Source organism: Bos mutus, chromosome 16, assembly GCF_027580195.1.
Source record: "Bos mutus isolate GX-2022 chromosome 16, NWIPB_WYAK_1.1, whole genome shotgun sequence".
Classification (NCBI taxonomy): domain Eukaryota; kingdom Metazoa; phylum Chordata; class Mammalia; order Artiodactyla; family Bovidae; genus Bos; species Bos mutus.
The window spans coordinates 55,861,638-55,884,218 of NC_091632.1; the positions used below are offsets into that span (position 1 = coordinate 55,861,638).

Below are 22,581 nucleotides of genomic sequence, written 5' to 3' on the forward strand. Positions count from 1 at the left end.
AGAAAATATAACTGCCTCAGGGATGCAAGGAAAGAATATAAAATAACTGTATTTTGGAGAAAGTTTTTATAAAGGAGATGGCATTTTGAAAGGGAAAGACAGAAATGCAGTGACCCAGTTTAGTGACACATTTAAATGTGGCCTCTTCCATGAGAAATTTGTAGAGCGCTCTCCTAAACAGGGTGAAAAAAAAAAAAAAAATCCCTGAAAGGCCCTAAATGCATCAAAGGCCTTACCTATTCAATGACTCGTCTTTGCTGCCAGGTCTCTGCATTGTGCCACTGGGCTACGTGTGTGTGCGCGCGCACGCGAGCGCGCTCTGGGGATGGAGATTTGAGGATAGTGAACTGTCTTGACTCCCCTTCATTGGCTGAATCCCGTGTAGGTGGTAACCTTGGCTGGGGATAAACAGGCAGCAGCTAGAATAGTTCCGGAGAAGAAAACACTGTGCTCTCCGTAGGGAAACTTTTGGGAATAGACATGGGGAATTCTGTTTTTCTCGCACTCAGGGCTTGCAGGTAGCGCGTACAAGTGTGTCACTGTATTCGTCCTGGGAAGTGACACAAGAAGTGGTGTAATTAGACACCCAAGGAATTATTACTTTGGAGTGCGTGAGAACTGAATTTGGGGTGGGGGGGGACGGGTGGTGGTGAGCAGGTAAGAGGCGGTGAGAAGGGCACTGTTTTTAGAGATCTGTCGGAAGCCTAAAGCCGTCTGCTTCTGGGCCTCCTTAGCAAACGTGCCAGTCAGGTGGTGCCTCCGAGGCCCAGGAGGAAGACCCGCTCTGCGATCCGTACGAGAAGCCTCGAGGACCGGGAACACAGCGGCGAGGCGGTGGCGCAGTTCCCAGCCCGCGCCCGGGTCCTCCCACCTCCAGACCGGCCGCCGCCGCTGCGGCCTCCCTCAGTCCTCCCGTATCCCTGCATTCCACGTTGCGGCAGCGGCAGCCTCGCCGGCCGATGCGTCCCCACCCGCCCCTCGCGCTGGCGCAGCCGCCGCGCCCCCGGCCCCCGCCCGCGCCCCCCCACCCAGGGCCCGGGCTCGGCTCTGCGCTGCCTCTGGACCGGACCCCGCCGGGCCGGCTGGGCTCGGGCGGGGGCGGGGCGGGGGCGGGGAGGGGAGAGAGGGCGGGCGCGCGCGTGTCGGGGGGCGGGGGCCGGGGCCGCCATATTGGATCTGGACTCGTCGGCCAGCCTCCGCCTGCGTGCGGTGGGCCCTGGAGCTGCCTCGCGGAGCCCAGGGCGCGAGCGCGAGAGAACGGGGAAGGCGGGGGAGGGGTGGAGGGAAAGGAAGGGAGTGGCTGCGAGCCGGGCTGCGGCAGCCTCTGGTCTCCTTACCAGCGGCACCAACCCCTCCTCCTGCGCCTCGGCCGCTTCCCTCCTCGCCGGGGAAAGATGCCCTTAAGCCAGGGGTGTGAAGAAGGGGGAGATCTAGCTGCCGGAGCCGCCCGCGCCCTCGCTGCCGCAGTTGCCGCCGTCCGTGTCCTTTGAATCCAGAAAAGCACCCCCTCGCCAGGGCATCGGGAGCGTCAGCGGGCGGGCGGCCGCGGTGCGGCTGTGGGGGAGACCCGGTTCTCTGCCGGGCGCGGCCCAGGCCGGCGGCCCAGCGACCACCGACATGGAGCGGGCTCTGGCCGCCAAGTAGCCGCCGCTCCCGGAGTCGGGGGCGAGTGCCGCCCGCAGTCAGTCAGGCCCCTAGGAGAAGCGGGGAGAAAAATGAAGAGTTTTCATCGGAATCGGTTGGAAATAGGACTAACTGCAAAGCCTTAAAAAGACGGACTTCGGAAGGAGAAAGGAAAAGCCTCCTCCAGGGAAGACTTGGCGTGCTCCGAGCCGAGGGGCTGCTTCAGGGACCTCGCCCCCTCCCTTTCCCGCTGGAGAAATTGCCTCTGATGCGTTATCCAAGTGGTGGCTGGGAGGATTTGCAGCAGAATTTTTGGTTTTCCCTCCCCCTTATATACATTCTGGCTTTTTCCTCCCCTTTCGATTTTCCTTCTGCCTGGAAGTGAATTGCTGATGCAGATCGGGACTTAATTCATAAATGATGCAGCCGGATTCATTTCAGGATTCTGTTGCACGAGTTGAATTTTGAATGAAGGAGAAGAGCTTTTTTTTTTTCCTAAAGAAGTGTTGACTGGTTCGCTGTACTTTTTAATTATTTTATTTAAATATACGATTTAATTGTATTATTCTTTTAAGAATGTATTAAATATATATTTTATGGTAACTTTTCCTCAAAAGTATATGTATATGTGCGGAATTGAAGACGCTTCAGTTAAGTGAGGTTACTGGCGTGTTGGATGTTGAGTTCAGCACCGGCATTGCATGACAGTTATTTGAATAACAAGTGGTTTATTTTTAAACCACACATTTTAACATTTAGGTTTCAGTAATCATATTCAAAATCGTTTTAGTAATTGAAAGGAAAACCAGCGGATATTGAAGCAAACATGTCTGGAGAAGTGCGTTTGAGGCAGTTGGAGCAGTTTATTTTGGACGGGCCCGCTCAGACCAATGGGCAGTGCTTCAGTGTGGAAACGTTACTGGATATCCTCATCTGCCTTTACGATGAATGCAATAATTCTCCATTGAGAAGAGAGAAGAACATTCTTGAATACCTAGAATGGGGTAAGTTTGTATTTAAAAACTCTTTAGCTGGCCATTGTGATTTGTTATAGAGAGCTACCGTGATAAACTCTCTACTCTGTAGTAAGTATATAAACATATAATATCTGTTGTGTATGTATTATGTATTTAAATATGTATGTTTACACACAATAAAAGAGTAGACACCAATTCAAGGGTTTTTTTTTTTCAGTAGTTTTCGGTAAATATTTTCCCAAGAGTGAAAGCATGGTACTCAGTTGTTGCCTTGATTTAATGTGAAGCTTGAGGGGAAGAACTTAAGTTTTTTCGGTCAGACAAATTTTGAATAATTCTATGACGGGCGGAAATGGATTATTGCTCACTTTGCCTAAAGCGTGGTGGTCTAACAGGCATTCAAGGGAAAGGTATTTATTAGTGGAAACATTCCTTCCTAGGCTTTGGAAGTCACTCTGGAAATGGGAGGAGGTTTTAAAATATCTTAGATCAACAGGAACTTGAAGGTGGTCATCACTGGGTTTTATTACATCTCTATATAGTACAAGGCAAGGAAATTACTAAACATGGACTTGCCAAAAATTGTCATGTTTGTAAGATGACATAAATAGTTTAAAATTTTTGTGATAATATTTGCTAGAGAATGTTTGGGAGCAACTCCTGCCTGCCTGAGAGTTAGATTCACTCCAAATTTAATTCAGACCTAAACTGGTTCATTTTTTATCTTCATTCTCCGAAATCTAGATGTGATTTAGAAGACATAGATATTGGAGTAGATCAATGATGAGAGCAAATTCTCCATGAGACCTTTAGCTTGAAGTCTTGGTTTAAGTTCTGCTTCCAGTGTTACCTGTGAGCAAGTTCCAACATCCACCAGTTCACTGTGAGGAGAGTATACATCATCACACATCATACTGTTAATATAGTACATACCAATGCATCTGTATTGGTACACTGACTTTTGAAGGATATTAGCCAAAGAAGTTATTTTGTATCTATGGAATAAGGATACTTGAGTTTGTTGGAAAGTTTTTATAGTAAAATGTCTTTGTTCCCAAGTAAAGCTTTATTTTTTTTGAACCAAAAGTCAGTTGGTGATTATTCCCTTTTTTGGACTTGAAATTTATTAAAAATTCATTTGCCAGGTAAATCACTTATTCAGGATTGCATGCACATAATAACTTTAATTATTCAATATGTCAATATCAGGAATTTTCTAGTAACTTGATGTCATAGGGTTAAATATATATATGTGTGTGTGTATAAGACATGAATTGAATGATTTTGAGAAACTGATTAGTAAACTCATACTGGAAATGTAAGAATTTTAAATCATCTTTCAAGAGCTCACTGTGTTAAGAATGAGACAGTTTTGACTTTGATACTGGATTAGTGAGTATATGTCCTTTAATTTTATATGTAGAGCAAAATATTTTATAAAGCCTGTGTAGTTTTATACTTCATGTTTCATAAATTTAGAAATTTTTTAGTTCTTTTTAAAATTTAACGAAAAGATTCTGATACTTTGAGTTAGAGTTTCAGTTCTTAAATTATGGTTCCATAGGAGTACTCTAGTTTATGATTATGGTTGTCATTTAATATCCTTTCTCATCTGTAAAATAATGGGAGAACTCTTTGTATGTACCAGTTGTAAATGTAAAAATTATGATAAGAGAGAAAACTATCCTCAATTGCCTTTTGGTTGTTAGGAATTTACATTTATGTTATGAGATATTTTGCTGTATTATCAGAAAAATTTATATACATTTTCCACTAAATATGATTCCCTGGATCTTGTTTCTTTTATCTATATTAAAAAAAACTTGTTTGTATATATTTAATTTAAACCACATAAGCCAAAAGTCAAAGAAGTGTTTGGCCAAATACATTTTATGTTTATAATATAGTAGATTTTTAAATAATTTTAAAACATGGACTTTTCACAATTTTAAAATAAACTGAGTTTTGGTATTATCCTTCATATTTTGCCTTTTAGAAGTCTGGTGTGATGTAACAAAAATAATATATACAGTCTCTTAAGTACACTCCTGTTGTAATAGGAAATAAGGGACTAGAATTTTTAGGATTTATTTTGTAGGCTTTAGAACTTTTGTTGTTGTTATTTAGTAGCTAAGTCGTGTCCAACTCTTTTGGGATCCCATGGGCTGTAACCCACCAGGCTCCTCTGTCCATGGGATTTCCCAGGCAAGAATACTGGAGTGAGTTGCCATTCCCTTCTCCAGGGAATCTTCCTGACCCAGGGATCGAACTTGTGTCTCTTGCTTAGCAGGCAGATTCTTTACCCCTGAGCCACCTGGGAAGCCAGGCTTTGTGACTAGGCAGTGATTAAGTCTCAGGCATTTTTAAGTTGGTGTTTGAGGTCTTGAAAGTGGAAGGTACCAATCATAGAAGTCTAGGTAAGGAGGAAGACAAGAATGGAAAAAGCTGTCAAGAAGTACATCATGAGTAGTAGTATTTACTATTTTTAAGTTATTTGAGAAATTGGGTTATTTAACAATTTAAGTCTCCTCATTTAATTATTGAAATAGATCCGTTGTTCTTCGAGTATAATTTGATTGCACATTTTGGGAAATGTCTTATTTTATTCTCACTACCTAACATTGTATAAAAAGCAGTTAGATTAAGGAAGTTTCCAGATAGTGAATTGGCCTCAGTTTAATTTTTTAACATTATTTATTTGGTCTGTGATGGAGATTGAAAGAATTTGTTTGTTGGGGTTAAATTTGATAATTTAGATTTGCCTTAAATGATACAGTTTTTAGTTTGAGTTTTAAAAGACCCAATATTTGCAACAGGAGAGCAGTAGTAAATACTCTTTTAATACATGCTGTATATTTGTGTTTGGCTGTCTGTATTAATGAAAGTGCCATCTAGATAATATCTTTATTTTTTAAAAACTTTTTAATTTGTATTGGGGTGTAGCAGATTAACAATGGTTTCAGGTTAACAGCAAAGGAACTGAACCATATGTGTACTTACATCCATTCTCCCCCAAAACACTCCTCCCTTCATATGCTTTATTTTTAAAAATGGAATCAGCAAAATTTTATTTGACTTGCTTCATTTCCATCCATTTCACTTTATTCCTAGTTATGACCCATTTCATGTTTATATTGATACTGTTCATGTTTTGTTCATTACAGCATCATGACAATGAGAAAACTGACAGTTCAAAGTCAGATTTTGTCTTTGGATAGCACTCCTTGCATTTGCTGCTGATGGCCTCAAGGAGGGAGTAAGTAGAGCTCTAGAGAGGAAGAGGGGACTAAGCCATTGAGCAATAGAGCAAGAGGATAAGAGTGCTTTTATACCTTAACGCGTAGATCACTGTCAAATTTATATTTTCCAGTTATATACAGTAGGATTTGAAAGATTCTGTTTTGTCCTTATTTTTTGTCAAAATGATTATGGTTTATATGTTTTGTTTATAAAATAATAGTTTTTATGTCAGTAGTGTAACTCTACAGTAGAGTTGTAAAAATAGCTTTTGCATTATAAGCTAATTTGCTGATAGTGACTAAATGAATATGTTATTCATTAAATTGGCTATCTTCTACTTTGAAATGGAAAGTTAAAATTTTAGGAAATTCTGAATCAAGTTGCTTAAAAAATAGGGTAAAGAAAATATTACTCAAATAAAAAAAAAGCCAGACTGTATGTGACTAACTGTATTTTGATGCTTTCTGAATGTTGGAGTTTACAATATTTCATATAAATTATCCTTTAACAACAGTAATTTTATAGTTTATTCAGTGTATGTACACACACAAAATAGCCTGAATGGTTAATAAACTTGCTACTAGAGTACATCAGTAGGTACTGTGGTTTAAACTTTTCATTTTCTTAGAGTAATTTTAAAGCTTATTCACATTTTTTGATGTGTAGGTCTGTTAAGGGAGGTGATGATGGCCTAATTACAGAAATCTGACTCTTTTCTTTGTTTTTCACTTATACTGTTCTTCATTGTTAGCTTTTCCTAAGCTTATTAATCATACCAAATTATCAAAAAGTTCATTTAATACACATAATTAGGTTTATTTAAGTCCTCAATTCGGAGAAGGCAATGGCACGCCACTCCAGTACTCTTGGCCTGGAAAATCCAATGGACGGAGGAGCCTGGTGGGCTGCAGTCCATGGAGTTGCTAAGAGTTGGACAGGACTGAGCGACTTCACTTTCACTTTTCACTTTCATGCATTGGAGAAGGAAATGGCAACCCACTCCAGTGTTCTTGCCTGGGGAATCCCAGGGACGGGAGCCTGGTGGGCCGCCGTCTATGGGGTCGCACAGAGTCAGACACAACTGAAGCAACTTAGCAGCAGCAGCAGCAAGTCCTCAATTAGGATCATCATAAATGTCACCATAAATATAGGTTGGGTAGTTTCCTTTATACTAGTCACCTAATAATCTAGTCTCTTCTAAGAGTGATAATAAGTACAATTATTTGCTCTCACACAGTGCTGGCACATGATAGAAGCATGTTCATAAGTGGTGGCTATTATATTTCCACTTCTCTTCTATTTCTTTCTTTTCAAAAGGATATATTGCTCCATGAGTGAGAACAGGGATGTCAAGAATAACAATAACAATTTTAGGAACTTATTTCATATGAAAATGTAGGGCATACCTAAGCATAATGGTGTAAACACAAATAGCATAATATGTTGGAAATTTTATGAAATAATTTTGGAAATTTTATGAAATAATTCCTGGGACTTGACTAATATTAGATAGTAAGCCCAGGCTATTTTAAAGTAAAAGAACTGAGCTTGTTGCAAATTAATAGTTTATTGTACTCCTCTTCTATGGTAGTAAAGAAAATTCTCCCAAAACCTTTTCTCTTCATGTTCACTTATTGCCAGTATATTGTATATATTGCTGACTTCATCCTATTGGTTTTGATAGGTTTTAGAATCAGTTTACTAAGTCCAGCTAGCATTTAAAAAATTAAATATACTAGAATAGAAAATACTAAGTAGCCATGTGTTGAAAGAATAACTATTGTTATACAGAATTCCTGTGTTTTCTTGTATATTTTACTGAAGATTGGATTGAGCAGAGTTAGAATTCTAGGGTAGATGATACTAAAGCATGTTGGCTGTTTAACAGTGAAAAGATTATGGTTGCCCTTTTCAAAAAGCACACGTGTTTAAATTAGGGACAGACTGAAGAATTTAAAGAAAAGGAACTTAGATAGGGATAAGATACTTGGAAGGAGGGAGGGAGAATAGGAGAGAGGAAAAATGAGATAATGAGTGTGAATATACTGTTTTCCTGGGTTGCTACTTCAGGCTGATTTGTGAATAACTGGGTACTTTTAATTTAGAAATTAATGGACAGGTGAATTCACTCATTTGTTTTGTCTTCGATGGTTCATTTCCTTTCTTTTCACGTTTTTCCTTCTCTGACTTTGGGCTCCTGGATGTTGACTACCACTGACTGTAAAGTTGTATAACTTGTCAAACATGAGGGATATGACCTACAGTTATTGGCTGTAGTTTTTGTTTATGCCTTCCCATTACTCCAGATGCATGTTACAGTAGATACAGGTGAGCAGGGTTTGCTGGTTCCCTTGTTACTCATGGTCTCATCCCTTGTTACTCACAAAACTTCCAGTGCGGTTGCCTTCAAGTTTCAGTAGCTAATACGAAGAATTGCTCAGCAGATTTTGCTGTATCTTGAGTCAAGAACTTCTTTCCATAAAGGTTTTTTTTTTTTTTTTTTTAACCCGCACTATAAATACAGGTCATCCCAGACATATGAATGACTGTCTTTTGTTATCACTGCATATAAAACTCCTTTCCAGATCCAGGGGATTTCCTTTATCCCCCTTTGATACTGACCAGAGTAACAGAATTGCTTTTCTCAGCTAGTTGCTCCATACTTTCCCTCTGCATTGTCCACTTCTTCTAATTAATAGCTATTAGCCTCTATTGGCCAGTACCCCTCCTCCCATTCTAGTGCTTCTTTATCTGCTGCTGTAGGAAAGTAGCACTTTGGCTCTCATGGTTAACAGGAGGCTCAAAGACCTGGCTCTCCACTTCCCAGTCTCACTATTTGCCCATTAATTCTTCCTCACATGAGCTCTTCTGTTGGGAGTTAGGGTTTCTTTACTCTAGCCCCCTCCCTAGTTTTTAAGTGAGTTCTGGAAATCTGGGATATTAATAGGTGCTTTTGGAGGGGAGAAGGTTTATGTGGCTAAATAAATATGGGAAAGTATTTTGAACAAAATTAAACATTAGAAATATTGTGGGTTATCCTGAAATTTTTTATGTTTTGGGGAAGATGGATGAAAGCCAGTATTCCATGGAACACCCTTTGGGAAATGCCCTTTCAGTATGAAGTCATGGTGTCCCTTGTGTCAGGGATAGAAAGAGTTAATTTTGAGGGGAAATTTGGAATGTGGTATGGTTTGGAGAGAAAATCCAAATCAGAATAAGTAAGATTTTAACTTAGTGGTTGTGAACTTTTGTCTCCTGTGTGATAGTCACAAGAACTGAAAGATAAGCTTAATCATGGTGGAGTAGGACATGAGTGAGGCTGGTGAGCATTTGCATTCATTCCAGGAAAAGCACCCTGTAAAGTAGAATGAAATTAAATAGAATAATGAATCAGTGCTGTTAGCGTCTAAAGTCCTAGGAATTACTGATAGGTCTCTATTTATGACCTTTTCTTGCTCTCATATCAACTTGCTATTCACCTATAGGCATTCACAACAAATTCAGAAGTTCTCACCATATCTTTTTGCAGCTTTAGTTATTTTCATTACTTTGTGATATTTCAGAGGAAAAGATCATGGACATGCAATTTCAGGATTCATTATAGTTTTAAGTACTGTTTTTTCTAAGGTTATAATGTTTTTGCTAAGCTGTTGGTTTCAGACTTTAGGATTAGTGTGGGAACTTTTCTGTTATTTGCATCTGTGAAACTATGGGTTTCAAGTGCCAGCACCTATTTATGTGTAGTGCAAAGAAGCCAGAATATACAGTACTTTTATTAAAGAGGAAGCCATATATAATTGGTGCTATTTTAGCACTGTGAGCAAGTAGAACTCTGTGATTACTGTAGACTTATATTCTGAGTATAGAGTGGTAGATAATAATACTGGAGAGTAATTTGACTTGATTTTAAAGATAAATAACTTATAGGATCAATTAGTCTTTTTTCCCACTCACTTCTGACATACATTAATTTTTCTCTTTAATTCTTCCTCATCAACACTATTCCTCTCAACCCTGATCTAATTAAGTTTGAAAATACCTACCTATGTGGTTGAAAACAATCTTTTAAGAATACATGAGTTCAGTCATGCAGTCATTTGTTAAATTTCGATTTTTATTTCAAATTGCTTACACATCACTGTAGACTAAATCTACAAAAAAACACACATCTATTCAGTTTGTTCTATTCATAGTGATAAAAGGCTAATTAAATTTAATACTTAGAGTTTCCATGGTGAAGATCTACAGTGGAATACCTCACCCTGAAATATTTCTGTTCTAAACCTATATGCTAAACAATAGCAGGGACTTTGGTTTCAGACTGGCTCCCTTGGTTATGGGCTGGTTGATTTAAGCAAGTTACTTAACTTCTCTAAGTCTGTTTTATCATCAGTGGAAAATTGAGATAATAATAATAGCTTATTCTTCCAAAAGGTTGAAGGTTGGTTTAGAATTTTCTTTTTCTGGTGATTTATAATTAAATTTTGTTGTCTTTTTTCTTATTCTGGTTTGGAGTTTCTATTGGGCCTTATGATAAAGGAAGATAAAATGCTAGTTTTGAAAGTTTGGTTGGCATGTATAGTTATACAGGGATGTAAATAACTTTATTTTACTGTTGACAAACATAACTTACTGATAATGTTTTATTGAATTATATTGGCATCAGAGGTGTCTTTCCTTCTGATGTCTGGCTATGCAGACAGCATCTTATTCCTTCTCTTAGGATATTTTGCATTGTCACATTTTGTGGTTTTTAACATAACTGTTTTTCAGTAAATATTGAGCTCATCTGTATTTTCATCACCTACAGCAAATATTATGAAATGGGTAGTTATGAATTATTTTTATATTTATAAAGCTCCAACCTGCAAATCAGTGGTAGAGTTCTAGACCTCAACTCAGAAGATGAAAATAATCCTGAAAAATTATTGGTATTCATTCACTTAGGATGTTTTGTGGACTAAAGATTATGTAGCACCCATAAATGCGTGTTGTGGACTGATAGTAAGCACTAAGAAAATACAGTATACCCTAGTGTTTCCTAAACTGTGTTTCATATATAAAGTGTTGAATCTTCTACTAGTCAGATCTTTTACTTGCTTATTTTTAAGCTATTAGTATTCCATGGATTTCTTTCCTCACTGATGTATCCTGTTTTATTTCAAAAGAGATTTCTCACAAGTAGTGGTTTATCATCCCCTCCCTTAGCAGTTGACAGTCTATAAGTATTTAATCAGGGTAAGGTAAGGAGAAGAGGATGTTACTGTTTAGAGGAATAAGGTAAAACGCAAATAATCTCTAGTTTTTGAAGATAAAACTTTCTTACATTGAGTGTGTAACCTTATTTGCACAACATTCAGCATAGTTTGGTGATGATGAGTTGAACACACAAATTAGTTGCATTTTCTTCTGCAACCGCATTAAAACTACAGTAAAGGAATTTTTAAAAAGTCATGAGTCTTCAAGGATGACAAAAACGGGAGGATACTGTGAAATATTGGAAGCTGAAAAAGCATGTAGACGAGTGATAACTGCTGACTTAGCACATCTGAGAACGTGGTCTTAAGTCGTTAATTGTGTAAAGCAGGGCCTATCCCTGTTAACTTGGCAGAATCCTCAAAAGTCTTAGATGTTGGTATTGTCAGGAACCTGTGAAAGTTGAGGTAGGGGTGGAGCTAAAAGTGGACGATCCATTGAAAGTGTTGTGTGAATAGTAGGAGCTCTAGTGCCCCTCTCCTCCTCTGCCACCTGGCTCCTGTCTTTCCTCCTCGAGGACTGGATGTTCATTTTCAGTAAAACAGAGCTTCTCTGTGTTGAGTGACGTTAGGCGTAGTTTAGGATTGGCATTTCATCATGAAAACAGGAGAGTAAATACATGTTTATTTACTTTTGCTTGACTCGCAGAATGTGGACAACTAGGCCTTTATCACAAAGGCAGGAGGTTAGAGAAGTGTCTCTGGAGCATCTGACCAGCTCCAAAATCAAGGATTATGATATAGATATATCAGGGATTCCTCAGCAGAGGGCTTAGGCAATCACACGTCAGTGCAGTTCATTATCAGTGGGCTTCACCCAGGGCTTCAGAGCTTTGATTAGTCTTTCATTTTCTCAAACCTAATAGAAAACCAAGGATTGTCAGATATCTGAAGAAAGCCTGTAAGGAAATAAGTATAACTGCAAAGAACAGAAAAATGGGGAAAAAATACCTTACGTGAAACAGCGTCTGCAGAGAAAGCATAATTTCAAAAAAGCTATCAATATTCTCAGAGATAAGAGAAGGACCATGAAGTAAGTCGTGAGTCAGGATGTCCTAAAAAGGAATAAAAGTGAGTAAAAAAATCCTTTGAAATTAAACGTGATAGCTAAAATTAAAACCTCAGTTCTAGACCTGGAAGGTAAAACAGAAGGAGTTTCTTGGAAAATAGAGCAAAAATCACAAAGGGATAGAAGAGAGGAGATAGAAGAGAAGAACACTGGAGGACCAGTTTAAGAGGTCCGAATAATAGAAATTCCAATTGGGAGGACGGAGGGGAGGAACCTCTAGGAAAATAGTCTAGAATTGAAGGACATGAGTTTCTAGACAGAGAGGCCCCACCAAGTACAGCACAAGGGGTGGAAATAGATTCATACCAAGATTTACAGCCAGTTCACTGTGGAATTTCCAGATCTCTGGGGACAAAGAATAGACTCAAAAAGTTTCCGAAAAGAACTAATCAATACAAAGGATCAGGAATCAGAAAGGCTCTGGAATTCTCAGCAGCAACCCTGGAAGCTAGAAGATAGTATTCTGAAGGAAAAAGATTTCCAAACTGGAATTCTGTAGCCATCCGTATTCTCAATCAGGTGTGAAGGCGGGATGAGGACATGTTAAGAGCTGCGAGTCTTCAAAAAATGTTTGGCCTGCAACCCGTGGACTCCCAGTAAGGTAACCCACCATCCAGGTTTACCTGGAACCAGGGAATTTCTTTGGAGAAGGCAATGGCAACCCACTCCAGTACTCTTGCCTGGAAACTCCCATGGGCGGAGGAGCCTGGTAGGCTGCAGTCCCTGGGATCGTGAAGAGTCAGACATAACTGAGCGACTTCACTTTTTTTCACTTTTCACTTTCATGCATTGGAGAAGGAAATGGCAACCCACTCCAGTGTTCTTTCCTGGAGAATCCCAGGGACGGTGGAGGCTGGTGGGCTGCCGTCTGTGGGGTCGCACAGAGTTGGACACGACTGAAGCGACTTAGCAGCAGCAGGGAATTTAATACATAGACTTATGCTGAAACCAGGAGAGACATAGATAAACTGTGATGAGTTGGATGCTTTAGCCCCAACTAAACGAGAGAGGAAACTAAGATGAGAAAATACAGGATATCTCCTAGTAGAGGATCCAGTAGAGGGGAGAGAAGAAAGGATTTCCTAGGATGATGGTGGAGGGAGAATACAGAGTGATTGCACGGAACATAGAGGTCAATCAGCCCGGATAGAGGCAGCAAAGAAATCTCCCAGAGAGACTTCTTTAAAATCTGATGTAAGTGAATATCTTGAGAGGAGATTCAGAAATCTGGGGAGAGCTTAGAGTTGCTTGGAAAAAGATGCAAATGAGAAAGCAATTATTAAGAAAAAGATTTGTGTAGAAAATGGTCACACATCATGTCATAGGAATGGAAACAGTGAATATGAATTTAACTAAGGTTATGCTGTACCTGTGTTGGGAGGTTGGTATAGAAAGGGAAAGGCTTTTGGTCAGGGTGAAGGTACTTACTGGGGCCTGGTGGTTTTCTTGAACCTTAATGGGCAATTGAATTTGTGTTTATTAATAACTAATAAACATGAATACTTAAAAAAATAGTTTTTGAAGAATTATGTAGTCCCTGTTCCTTTAATCCTTCCTCATTAATATCATTTTCAAATTTTTTTCTAAGTCCTTAACCAAGGAGCTCAAAATTGGGTATGGTAAATAGGAGATTTTAAATTTATCAGTTTATTTTTGAGCAGATAGTCTTTTTTCTTCTTTAGTGATTGCTCTGTTCTTATAGATGGCACTTTATATATAGTCTTTATCTTAGGAAAAGGTAGGGTAAATTCTATGTAATTACATTAATGAAGTTACATAAGGCACACATATTACTCAATGTTTATGGAATGAACACACAACAAAAGAACTCTAGTAGATCAATAAAGACAAACTAAATTATACAAATGATATGAAAGATGGATGAAATGATCACTTCTATAAAGTAGTATGCCACCAGGTATTATGACAACAGACATCAGAATGCTTGTCAGATACTCAGCTGCAGGATAGCTCTGTTTTAACATTACTCAGCTTCTCTTGTAGGCTTACCTGGTGGCTCAGTGGTTAAGAACCTGCCTGCCAGTGCAGGAGATGCGCGTTCGATCCCTGGATTGGGAAGATGCCCTGGAGGAGAAAATGGCAACCCACTCCAGTGTTCTTGCCTGGAAAATCCCATGGATAGAGGAGCCTGATGGGCTACAGTCCATGGTGTCACAAAGAGTCAAATACAACTGAGCAACTAAGCTTACAGCCTCTCTTGAGTCTTCTGAAATTCCTGTTGGACCTTGTAAATGCAAGGAAATGCCTCATATGAAATCAGATTAAATCTCTTTTTGAAATAAAATTTAATATTCCACAGAGAAAATTTTTTTAAACCTAAATAATTTGAGTTATCCTTTTCATATCTGTTTTAGGGCTGGGTTGTGAGAAGTTTGTTTCAGGTAGTTGCTGAGCAGTAGGACTTAGTGGGAAACTGGACTGTTTTCTAACTAGTCCTGGGTCAGGTTTTCAGGGGATGATTTCCTTTTTTAATTTGCTCTAGGATACTTGAAAAACACACTCTAAAACAAATTATTATTGAATTGCTGCTGTGTTCTGAATGTTAGTGTCCCTCCAGGATTCATATGTTAAAATCCAAACCTCTAAAGATGATGACATTAGGAAGTGAGGCCTTTGTGGAACCTCTCTGAATGGGATTATTCGTTCCTTTATAATAAAAGAGGCCCCAGAGAGCTTGCGAACCCTTCCACTGTGTGTGGACACAGAAAGCAACTGTGCTGGCACCTTGGAGTTCTGACTTCCAGAATTTAAGAAATAGATCTCCGACATACATCACAGCAGGATCCTCTATGACCCACCTCCCAGAATATTGGAAATAAAAGCAAAAATAAACAAATGGGACCTAATTAACCTTAAAAGCTTCTGCACATCAAAGGAAACTATTAGCAAGGTGAAAAGACAGCCTTCAGAATGGGAGAAAATAATAGCAAATGAAGCAACCGACAAACAACTAATCTCAAAAATATACAAGCAACTCCTACAGCTCAACTCCAGAAAAATAAACGACCCAATCAAAAAATGGGCCAAAGAACTAAATAGACATTTCTCCAAAGAAGACATACAGATGGCTAACAAACACATGAAAAGATGCTCAACATCACTCATTATCAGAGAAATGCAAATCAAAACCACTATGAGGTACCATTTCACACCAGTCAGAATGGCTGCGATCCAAAAGTCTACAAATAATAAATGCTGGAGAGGGTGTGGAGAAAAGGGAACCCTCTTACACTGTTGGTGGGAATGCAAACTAGTCCAGCCACTATGGAGAACAGTGTGGAGATTCCTTAAAGAACTGGAAATAGAACTGCCTTATGATCCAGCAACCCCACTGCTGGGCATACACACTGAGGAAACCAGAAGGGAAAGAGACACGTGTACCCCAATGTTCATCGCAGCACTGTTTATAATAGCCAGGACATGGAAGCAACCTAGATGTCCATCAGCAGATGAATGGATAAGAAAGCTGTGGTACATATACACAATGGAGTATTACTCAGCCATTAAAAAGAATACATTTGAATCAGTTCTAATGAGGTGGATGAAACTGGAGCCTATTATACAGAGTGAAGTAAGCCAGAAGGAAAAACATAAATACAGTATACTAACGCATATATATGGAATTTAGAAAGATGGTAACAATAACCCTGTGTACGAGACAGCAAAAGAGACACTGATGTATAGAACAGTCTTATGGACTCTGTGGGAGAGGGAGAGGGTGGGAAGATTTGGGAGAATGGCAATGAAACATGTAAAATATCATGTAGGAAACGAGTTGCCAGTCCAGGTTCGATGCACGATGCTGGATGCTTGGGGCTGGTGCACTGGGACGACCCAGAGGGATGGTATGGGGAGGGAGGAGGGAGGAGGGTTCGGGATGGGGAACACATGTATACCTGTGGCGGATTCATTTTGATATTTGGCAAAACTAATACAATTATGTAAAGTTTAAAAATAAAATTAGAAAAAAAAAAGAAATAGATCTGTGGTATTTATTATAGCTGCTCAAAGGACTAAACAGTTATTCAGTACTTTGTTTCCTTACATGAGAGATTATTCTCCTGATTTTTTTGTTGAATGCACTGCTGTCGTTGAAGGTCATTTTTACTGTTTTCCACACTGTTAGTAACTTATTTTGTTGGTGATTGTATACTTAAAACATTGTGTGCTTATTCTTGCATTTCATCTAAAAGGGAAAAAGAAAATATTAAAAATAGTATTGCTGTAAACTTAAATTTAAATCTTAAATTGGTGATCATTTTTCAGTTTCTGGATACCATGCTTCTACTTAGAATCAAAATAATTTAAAGTAGCTCTAACCAGAGTTCCTAGATAGTAGCATCCATAGTTTAAAATAGTTACCCAGGGTTAGAATGAAATATTTGTAATAACCTAGTATCATTTTGTTTTCAATTAGGTATGCTACAAAAAATAAAATTTCAACCAACCCATTTTTAAAAAACAGAGGTAAAAGGAAATGATGTCGTATAGCTGGTATTTGGAAATAATGAAGGAATTTTTCCGCTAGCAATAGTGATATTTCCTTTGTAGTAGTATCTAATTTACATTTCAATTCTGAAATATACAAAGATGATTTTTGTAAGAGTACGTAGTTTTTGAAATAGAAATTATTTAGATTTTTAAAGGCCCCAATACTAAGAATTTTCAGGTAAGGCTGTTTGGACTAATTTTTTTCCCCTAAAATTCTCTGCAGGTTACTCAAATTATATTGGAGTCAGAATTTCTCATTTTGAAAGTTTGGAAAACTTTCTGAAAAAATACCAAGAAAATGTCTAGTTCAGTTTACTACTGTCCTTTCACAGAAGGATTTTCACTATGATTAACTGTTTCTCCTGGTTTATATTTCTTCTGCTTTAAAGGTTGTCCATTTCTAAAAGATACTAGCCTCCAAAATGTAAAGACTAGTATTTATTTACATGCCTTTAAATATGACTCTATTCCAGCATATTGGATATGGAGTTTTATAGATGACCAGTGTGTTTAGCTCAGCTTTGTTGCTCAGTCGCTCAGTTGCGTCTGACTCTTTGCGACCCCATGGATGCGGCATGCCAGAGCCCCCTGTCCTTCACTATCTCCTGGAACTTGCTCAAACTCATGTCCATTGAGTTGGTGATGCCATCCAACCATCTCATGCTCTGTCGACCACTTTTCCTCCTGCCTTCAATATTTCCCAGCATCAGGGTCTTTTCCAATGAGTTGGCTCTTGACATCAGGTTGCCAAAGTATTGGAGCTTCAGCTTTAGCATCAGTCCTTCCTGTGAATATTCTGGGTTGATTTCCTTTAGGATTGACTGGTTTGATCTCCTTGCTGTCCAAGGGACTCTCAAGAGTCTTTCCCAACACCACAGTTCAGAAGCATCAATTCTTGAGCACTCAGCTTTCTTTATAGTCCAGCTCTCATACCCGTACATGACTACTGGTAAAACCATAGCTTTGACTAGACAGACCTTTGTCGGTAAAGTAATGTCTCTGCTTTTTAATATGCTGTTTAGGTTTGTTATAGCTTTTCTTCCAAAGAAAGCTCAGCTTAAAAAAAAAAAAAAGAAAGCTCAGCTTAGTTTTGATTAATTTTCCTTTGGAGTTTTTAGGGTATAGCAGATATGGCTATATGAATGCCATCTGGTTTATTCACATATTTAGCCAAATTATTAAAACTAAAAAGACGTTATTAGGTTGTTACTTTAGATTATTACTACATAAATAATACAGCGTGAGTAAAGGCAGTTACAGTGGTTGAATTCTGGTGCTGTTTGATTATAATTTAACTTGTGATTATTTTGTGTTTGTGTATGTGTTTTGGACGTGCTCTAAATGCTCCTTGTTACCAGTGCTTTGGAAATATATTTGAATTTGGAGTCACGGTACAACTCTGGGGAGGGAAGGACCCTTGAAAATTGTAGCTGCCTGAAATTCTTACTACACATGAGAGAGTGTGTGTATGTGTGTGTGTGTGCGCGCGCGTGTGTATGTATGTGTTTCTGAGATGAATGAAAAACACCATCATCTCTCTGGTTTCCCCCATTTTCCTGTCTCCCTTTGTTTTTTTTTTTTTTTACCAGTTGTTTTTTGGTGGCTAAACATATGTCAAAAATTTCTGTTTTAACCATTTGAAAATGTATAATTCAGTGACATGTTTACAATGTTTTGTAACCATTACGGCTGTCTATTTCTGAAAATTTTCATCACCCCAAACAGAAACTCTGTACTAATAAAGCAATACTTTCCATTTTCTTCTCCCCCAAGCTCTTGGCAACCTGTAATCTATTTTCTTTCTTTATGAATTTGCCTATTCTGGATGTTTCATAAAAGTTGAATCATACAGTATTTATCCTTTCGTATCTGGCTTATTTCACTTAATGTCTTCAAGATTCATCCTTTTTGTAGCATATATCACAGTTTCATTTGTATTTAAGGCTGAATAATATACCATTGTATGTATATTAACCACATTTTTTTATCCATCCATCTTTCAGTGAACATTTGGGTGGTTTCTGCTTTGTGGCTATCATGAATAATACTGCATCAAATGTTGGTATATAGATATCTGTTTGATTTCCTGTTTTTAATTCTTTTGGACGTGTACCCAGGAGTGGAATTTCTGGGTCATATAGTAATTCTATGTTTAACATTTTTGAGCAGTTGCCAAACTGCTTTCCAAAGCAGTTGTACCATTGCACAGTCCTACCAGCAATGTACTAACGTTTCAGTTGCTGTGTATTTTTGTCAACACTTGGTAGCTTGACATTTTTTTATTGTATCCATTCTAGTATGTGTGAAAGGGTATCTCATTGTAGTTTTAATTTGCCTTTCCCAAATGATTAGTGGCGGATTTTCATGTACTTATTGGCCATTTGCGTATCTTCTTCAGAGAAGTGTCTATTCAGGTCATTTGCCAGTATTTTAAATTGAGTTGTTTGTTTTTTTGTTGTTGAGACTGAAGAGTTCTGTATTGAAGAAGCTGAAGAATTCTTCTGTATGTATTCTGAATATTAAGCTCTTATCAGATATATGACTTGCAAACATTTTCTCCCATTCTGTGCTTTGCTTTTTTTCACTCTGTTGATAATTATCTTTTGATGCACAAAGTTTTTTTGTTTTCACAAAGTCCAGTTTATTTATTTTGTCTTTTGTTTCCTCTGCCTGTGGTGCCATATCCGAGAAGTCATTGCCAAGTCCAATATCATGAAGATTTTTCTCTATATTTTCTTGCTAGAGTTTTACAGTTTGTGAATGAGTGAATGAAGTCACTCAGTTGTGTCCAACTCTTTGCGACCCCATGGACTGTAGCCTACCAGGCTCTGCTGTCCATGGGATTCTTCAGGCAAGAATACTGGAGTGGGTTGCCATTTAGCTCTTATTTTTAATTTGATCCACTTGGAGTTAATTTCTGTATATGGTGTGAAGTAGAAGTCTAACTTCATTGTTTTAGATGTGGAAATCCAATTTTCCCAACATAATTCCTTTAAGAGATTATTCTTTATCCATCAAATGAACTTTTAAACCCTTTTCAAAAAGCAGTTGGCCATAAATGTATGGGTTTATTTCTGGGCTTTTCAGTTCTATTCCATTGGTCTGTGGGTCTGTTCTTATGTCAGTATCACAGAACCTTGATTACTGTAGTTTTGTAATATGTTTGAGATTTGGAGGAGTGAGCCCTCCAACTTTGTTCTTCTTTCTCAAGACTGTTTTAATTAATCTGGGCCCCTTGTAATTCCATAGGAATTTGAAGATTGGCTTTTCCATTTCTATTAAAAAAGGCTGTTAGAGTTTTGAGGAGGCTCCCCTTCTTTAATAATATTCAGTTGACTGTATTTTCCAGCTTTCTTTGCAGTTAGGTTTGGACACAGGACTAGTTTTGGACATTAGACATTAAGTGAAAGTGATATGTTTTATCAGGAGCTTCAATAAAAGGTGAACTTTCCCCACTTACTCCCTTCTGCTATACAGAGAACATGTCAGGTGATATCTTCCAAGGTTGAACCTTAAGGATGGACGCATGAGGGCCATGCTCCAAGGATGACGTAGTAGGAGGTGAAAGCATCCTGAATCCCTTGACAACTTTGTCAGACTGCCCTACCAGCCTTGGACTGTTTACCTTCAGACTTCTTTTGTTTGAAACAGAAATATGTTTTTATTTTGTTTAAGTTGAGGTTAACTTGAGATTTTTGGTTTTATAGATCTGAATTTAATTGATACGCCTTTCCAATTATATTAATTTGGTTTCTCTTTGAGTGGAATGTTTGAGGGGATGAATTTATAGATATGTTTTATAAATTAGACTTTAAAATTATTTGTTCTTAATATATAAATGGCTACTACAATTTTTTAAAAAGTAGAAAAAAATTTGCCACTATGACATACCAGCTTTTGTCATTTTGTACCTTCCTATTATGTTTTCTTTTTTTTTTTATATGCACATTTAGTTTCCTACATGGAAACACTTCTGGTATTTTTATATTCTCCTTTTTCCACTTAACATGACAAAGTGATGGTGCGTATTGATGAACCTCTTTGTTCCTCAGTTTCTTCATCTCAAAAAGTGGTGATAGTTATTATATATAATTCACAGAGTTGTTGTGAAGATTAAAATATTGCACATATGGTACTAGACACTGCCTGGCACACAGTACGCCCTCAATATTAGTTATCATTAAGACTGAATTATCATTATCTTTTTTCCTCTATTATTCTTTGTAGAATGTATTCTATATTATTTCTGTATTATTGTATCTTTGTACTCACCATGGCTGTAGCATTGGCTTCTCTTAACGCTTTTCCCTCGAGACTGTGGTACTGATGGCACTGGAGCAACATGATCCCTTGTTTAAATGGGAGAAGAGAGCGATTGAGAGACGGAGACAGAGAGAAGTGGCTTCCTATAGCCCTTTCAAGAGGGACAAGCCTGCCTTTCATAGAAACACCCCCAAAATCTCCCCTCCAGTCTGAATGGCCAGAATGAGGAAACAGGTCTGTTTTTGAATTAGTGGTTACTTTGGTGAGATTATTAAGGATACATAGGCTATGTGAGGGAAGTATAGATAACAATACTAGGATTCTGTTTAGAAAGAGTGGCTGGGTTCTGGGTAAACCACAAACAGTCTCTACTGCAGTTGGCACTGTGGTTTTTAGCAGTTTATAGCAATTTCTTTAGGCATTATTAGTGCCACAGTAAAGTTTTACGGTGTTCTTTGCCTTTTCCCTGATCACCTTTAAGTAATGCCTTCTCTAATGTGTGGTTTTGATTTAAGGATTCTGAGCCAGTGTTGCTGTATAGAACAGAGAAAAGGATGCATTATAAATACATACAATTAAATTTTAATTTCAAGATTGCAGATGATCATTAAAATGATACTTTTCTCAGCCATTCCATTTTTTTTAAATTTATTTTTAATTGGAGCATAAGCCATGACATCTTTTGTTGGCTTATTCCTCTCTGAATGCCTGTAAAATTTGTTTTGTGGTGCTTGTTTGGCAACCAAAATGAGTAATCTTGGATTATTAATTGTCTTTTTATATATGTCACACCAAGAATCAGCTCTCCTTGTATCTCTGACACAAATAAATTCCAGTGTATCTTTATCGTTGGTGATATCTCCAGATGGTGTGGTTAGGAGAAGGTCTGTTTAAAGTTAATTTATAAATATTTATTGTACACAATAAATATTATATGTATAATAGAGTGTGGGAATTATTATGTGTATAATAGAGTATGGGAACAATAAAGATGGATGGTATGTGGTTCCTACCCTCAAGGAATTAAGTAGAATATAAATGTATTAAAGGAGGCACAAGAGGGATTACTTTTGATGAGAGTAGGGAATGAAAAAGGATCAGTTATGTTGGCTGATTTAAGCTGATCCTTAGAATAGCATTTTGTGAATTAGAGGTAGGAGGAAGGGCATTTTAGATGAAAGGGAACAGTGGAGCTAGAGTATGGAAGCAGGAAAGCTCAAAGGCATGTGCTTTGTAGCAGAGTCAGGGAATAGTGGGAAATATAGTTGGAATGGTGGGCTGGGGCCATTTGAGAAGTATTACTGCATAAGTTGAATTTGACTCTGGACAGTAGGAAGCCATTGAATATGTATTTGTTTTTAAAGCAAGGAATCTTGGAAATTGCTTTCTACCAAAGCATAAGTAGCCTTAGGATTTGTAGTCTCTTGTTATGATAGAAAGATTTTGGAGTTCACCCATTAACTCATTTTAACAAGTATTTATGGCATATCAAGTATGCGGTAGGTATCATTTTCTGCAGATCCAGCAATTACCAAGGCAGGCAGGGTCTCTGCTATCGTGAAACTTATATCAAAATTTGGGGGGAATTCAGGAAATAAACATGCAAATAAATAGGATTACTTTAGATATTTCTAGGAATGCT

General features: G+C 38.1%; 1 protein-coding gene across 12 annotated transcripts in view; it reads left to right on the forward strand.

Annotated features, from left to right (window-relative positions):
- The first annotated feature begins 1,310 nt into the window (after positions 1-1,310).
- CDC42BPA (CDC42 binding protein kinase alpha) overlaps positions 1,311-22,581 on the forward strand; it is a 296,333-nt gene continuing 275,062 nt past the window's right edge. For 2 of the 12 annotated variants that reach the window (XM_070385382.1, XM_070385383.1), the window contains exon 1: positions 1,312-2,627. In XM_070385382.1, the coding sequence (XP_070241483.1) occupies positions 2,450-2,627 (178 nt within the window). In that variant the 5' untranslated portion in view covers positions 1,312-2,449. Of the gene's footprint in view, positions 2,628-22,581 lie in introns of all 12 variants that reach the window. The other 10 variants (XM_070385384.1, XM_070385385.1, XM_070385387.1 and 7 more) reach the window with 8 other exon arrangements.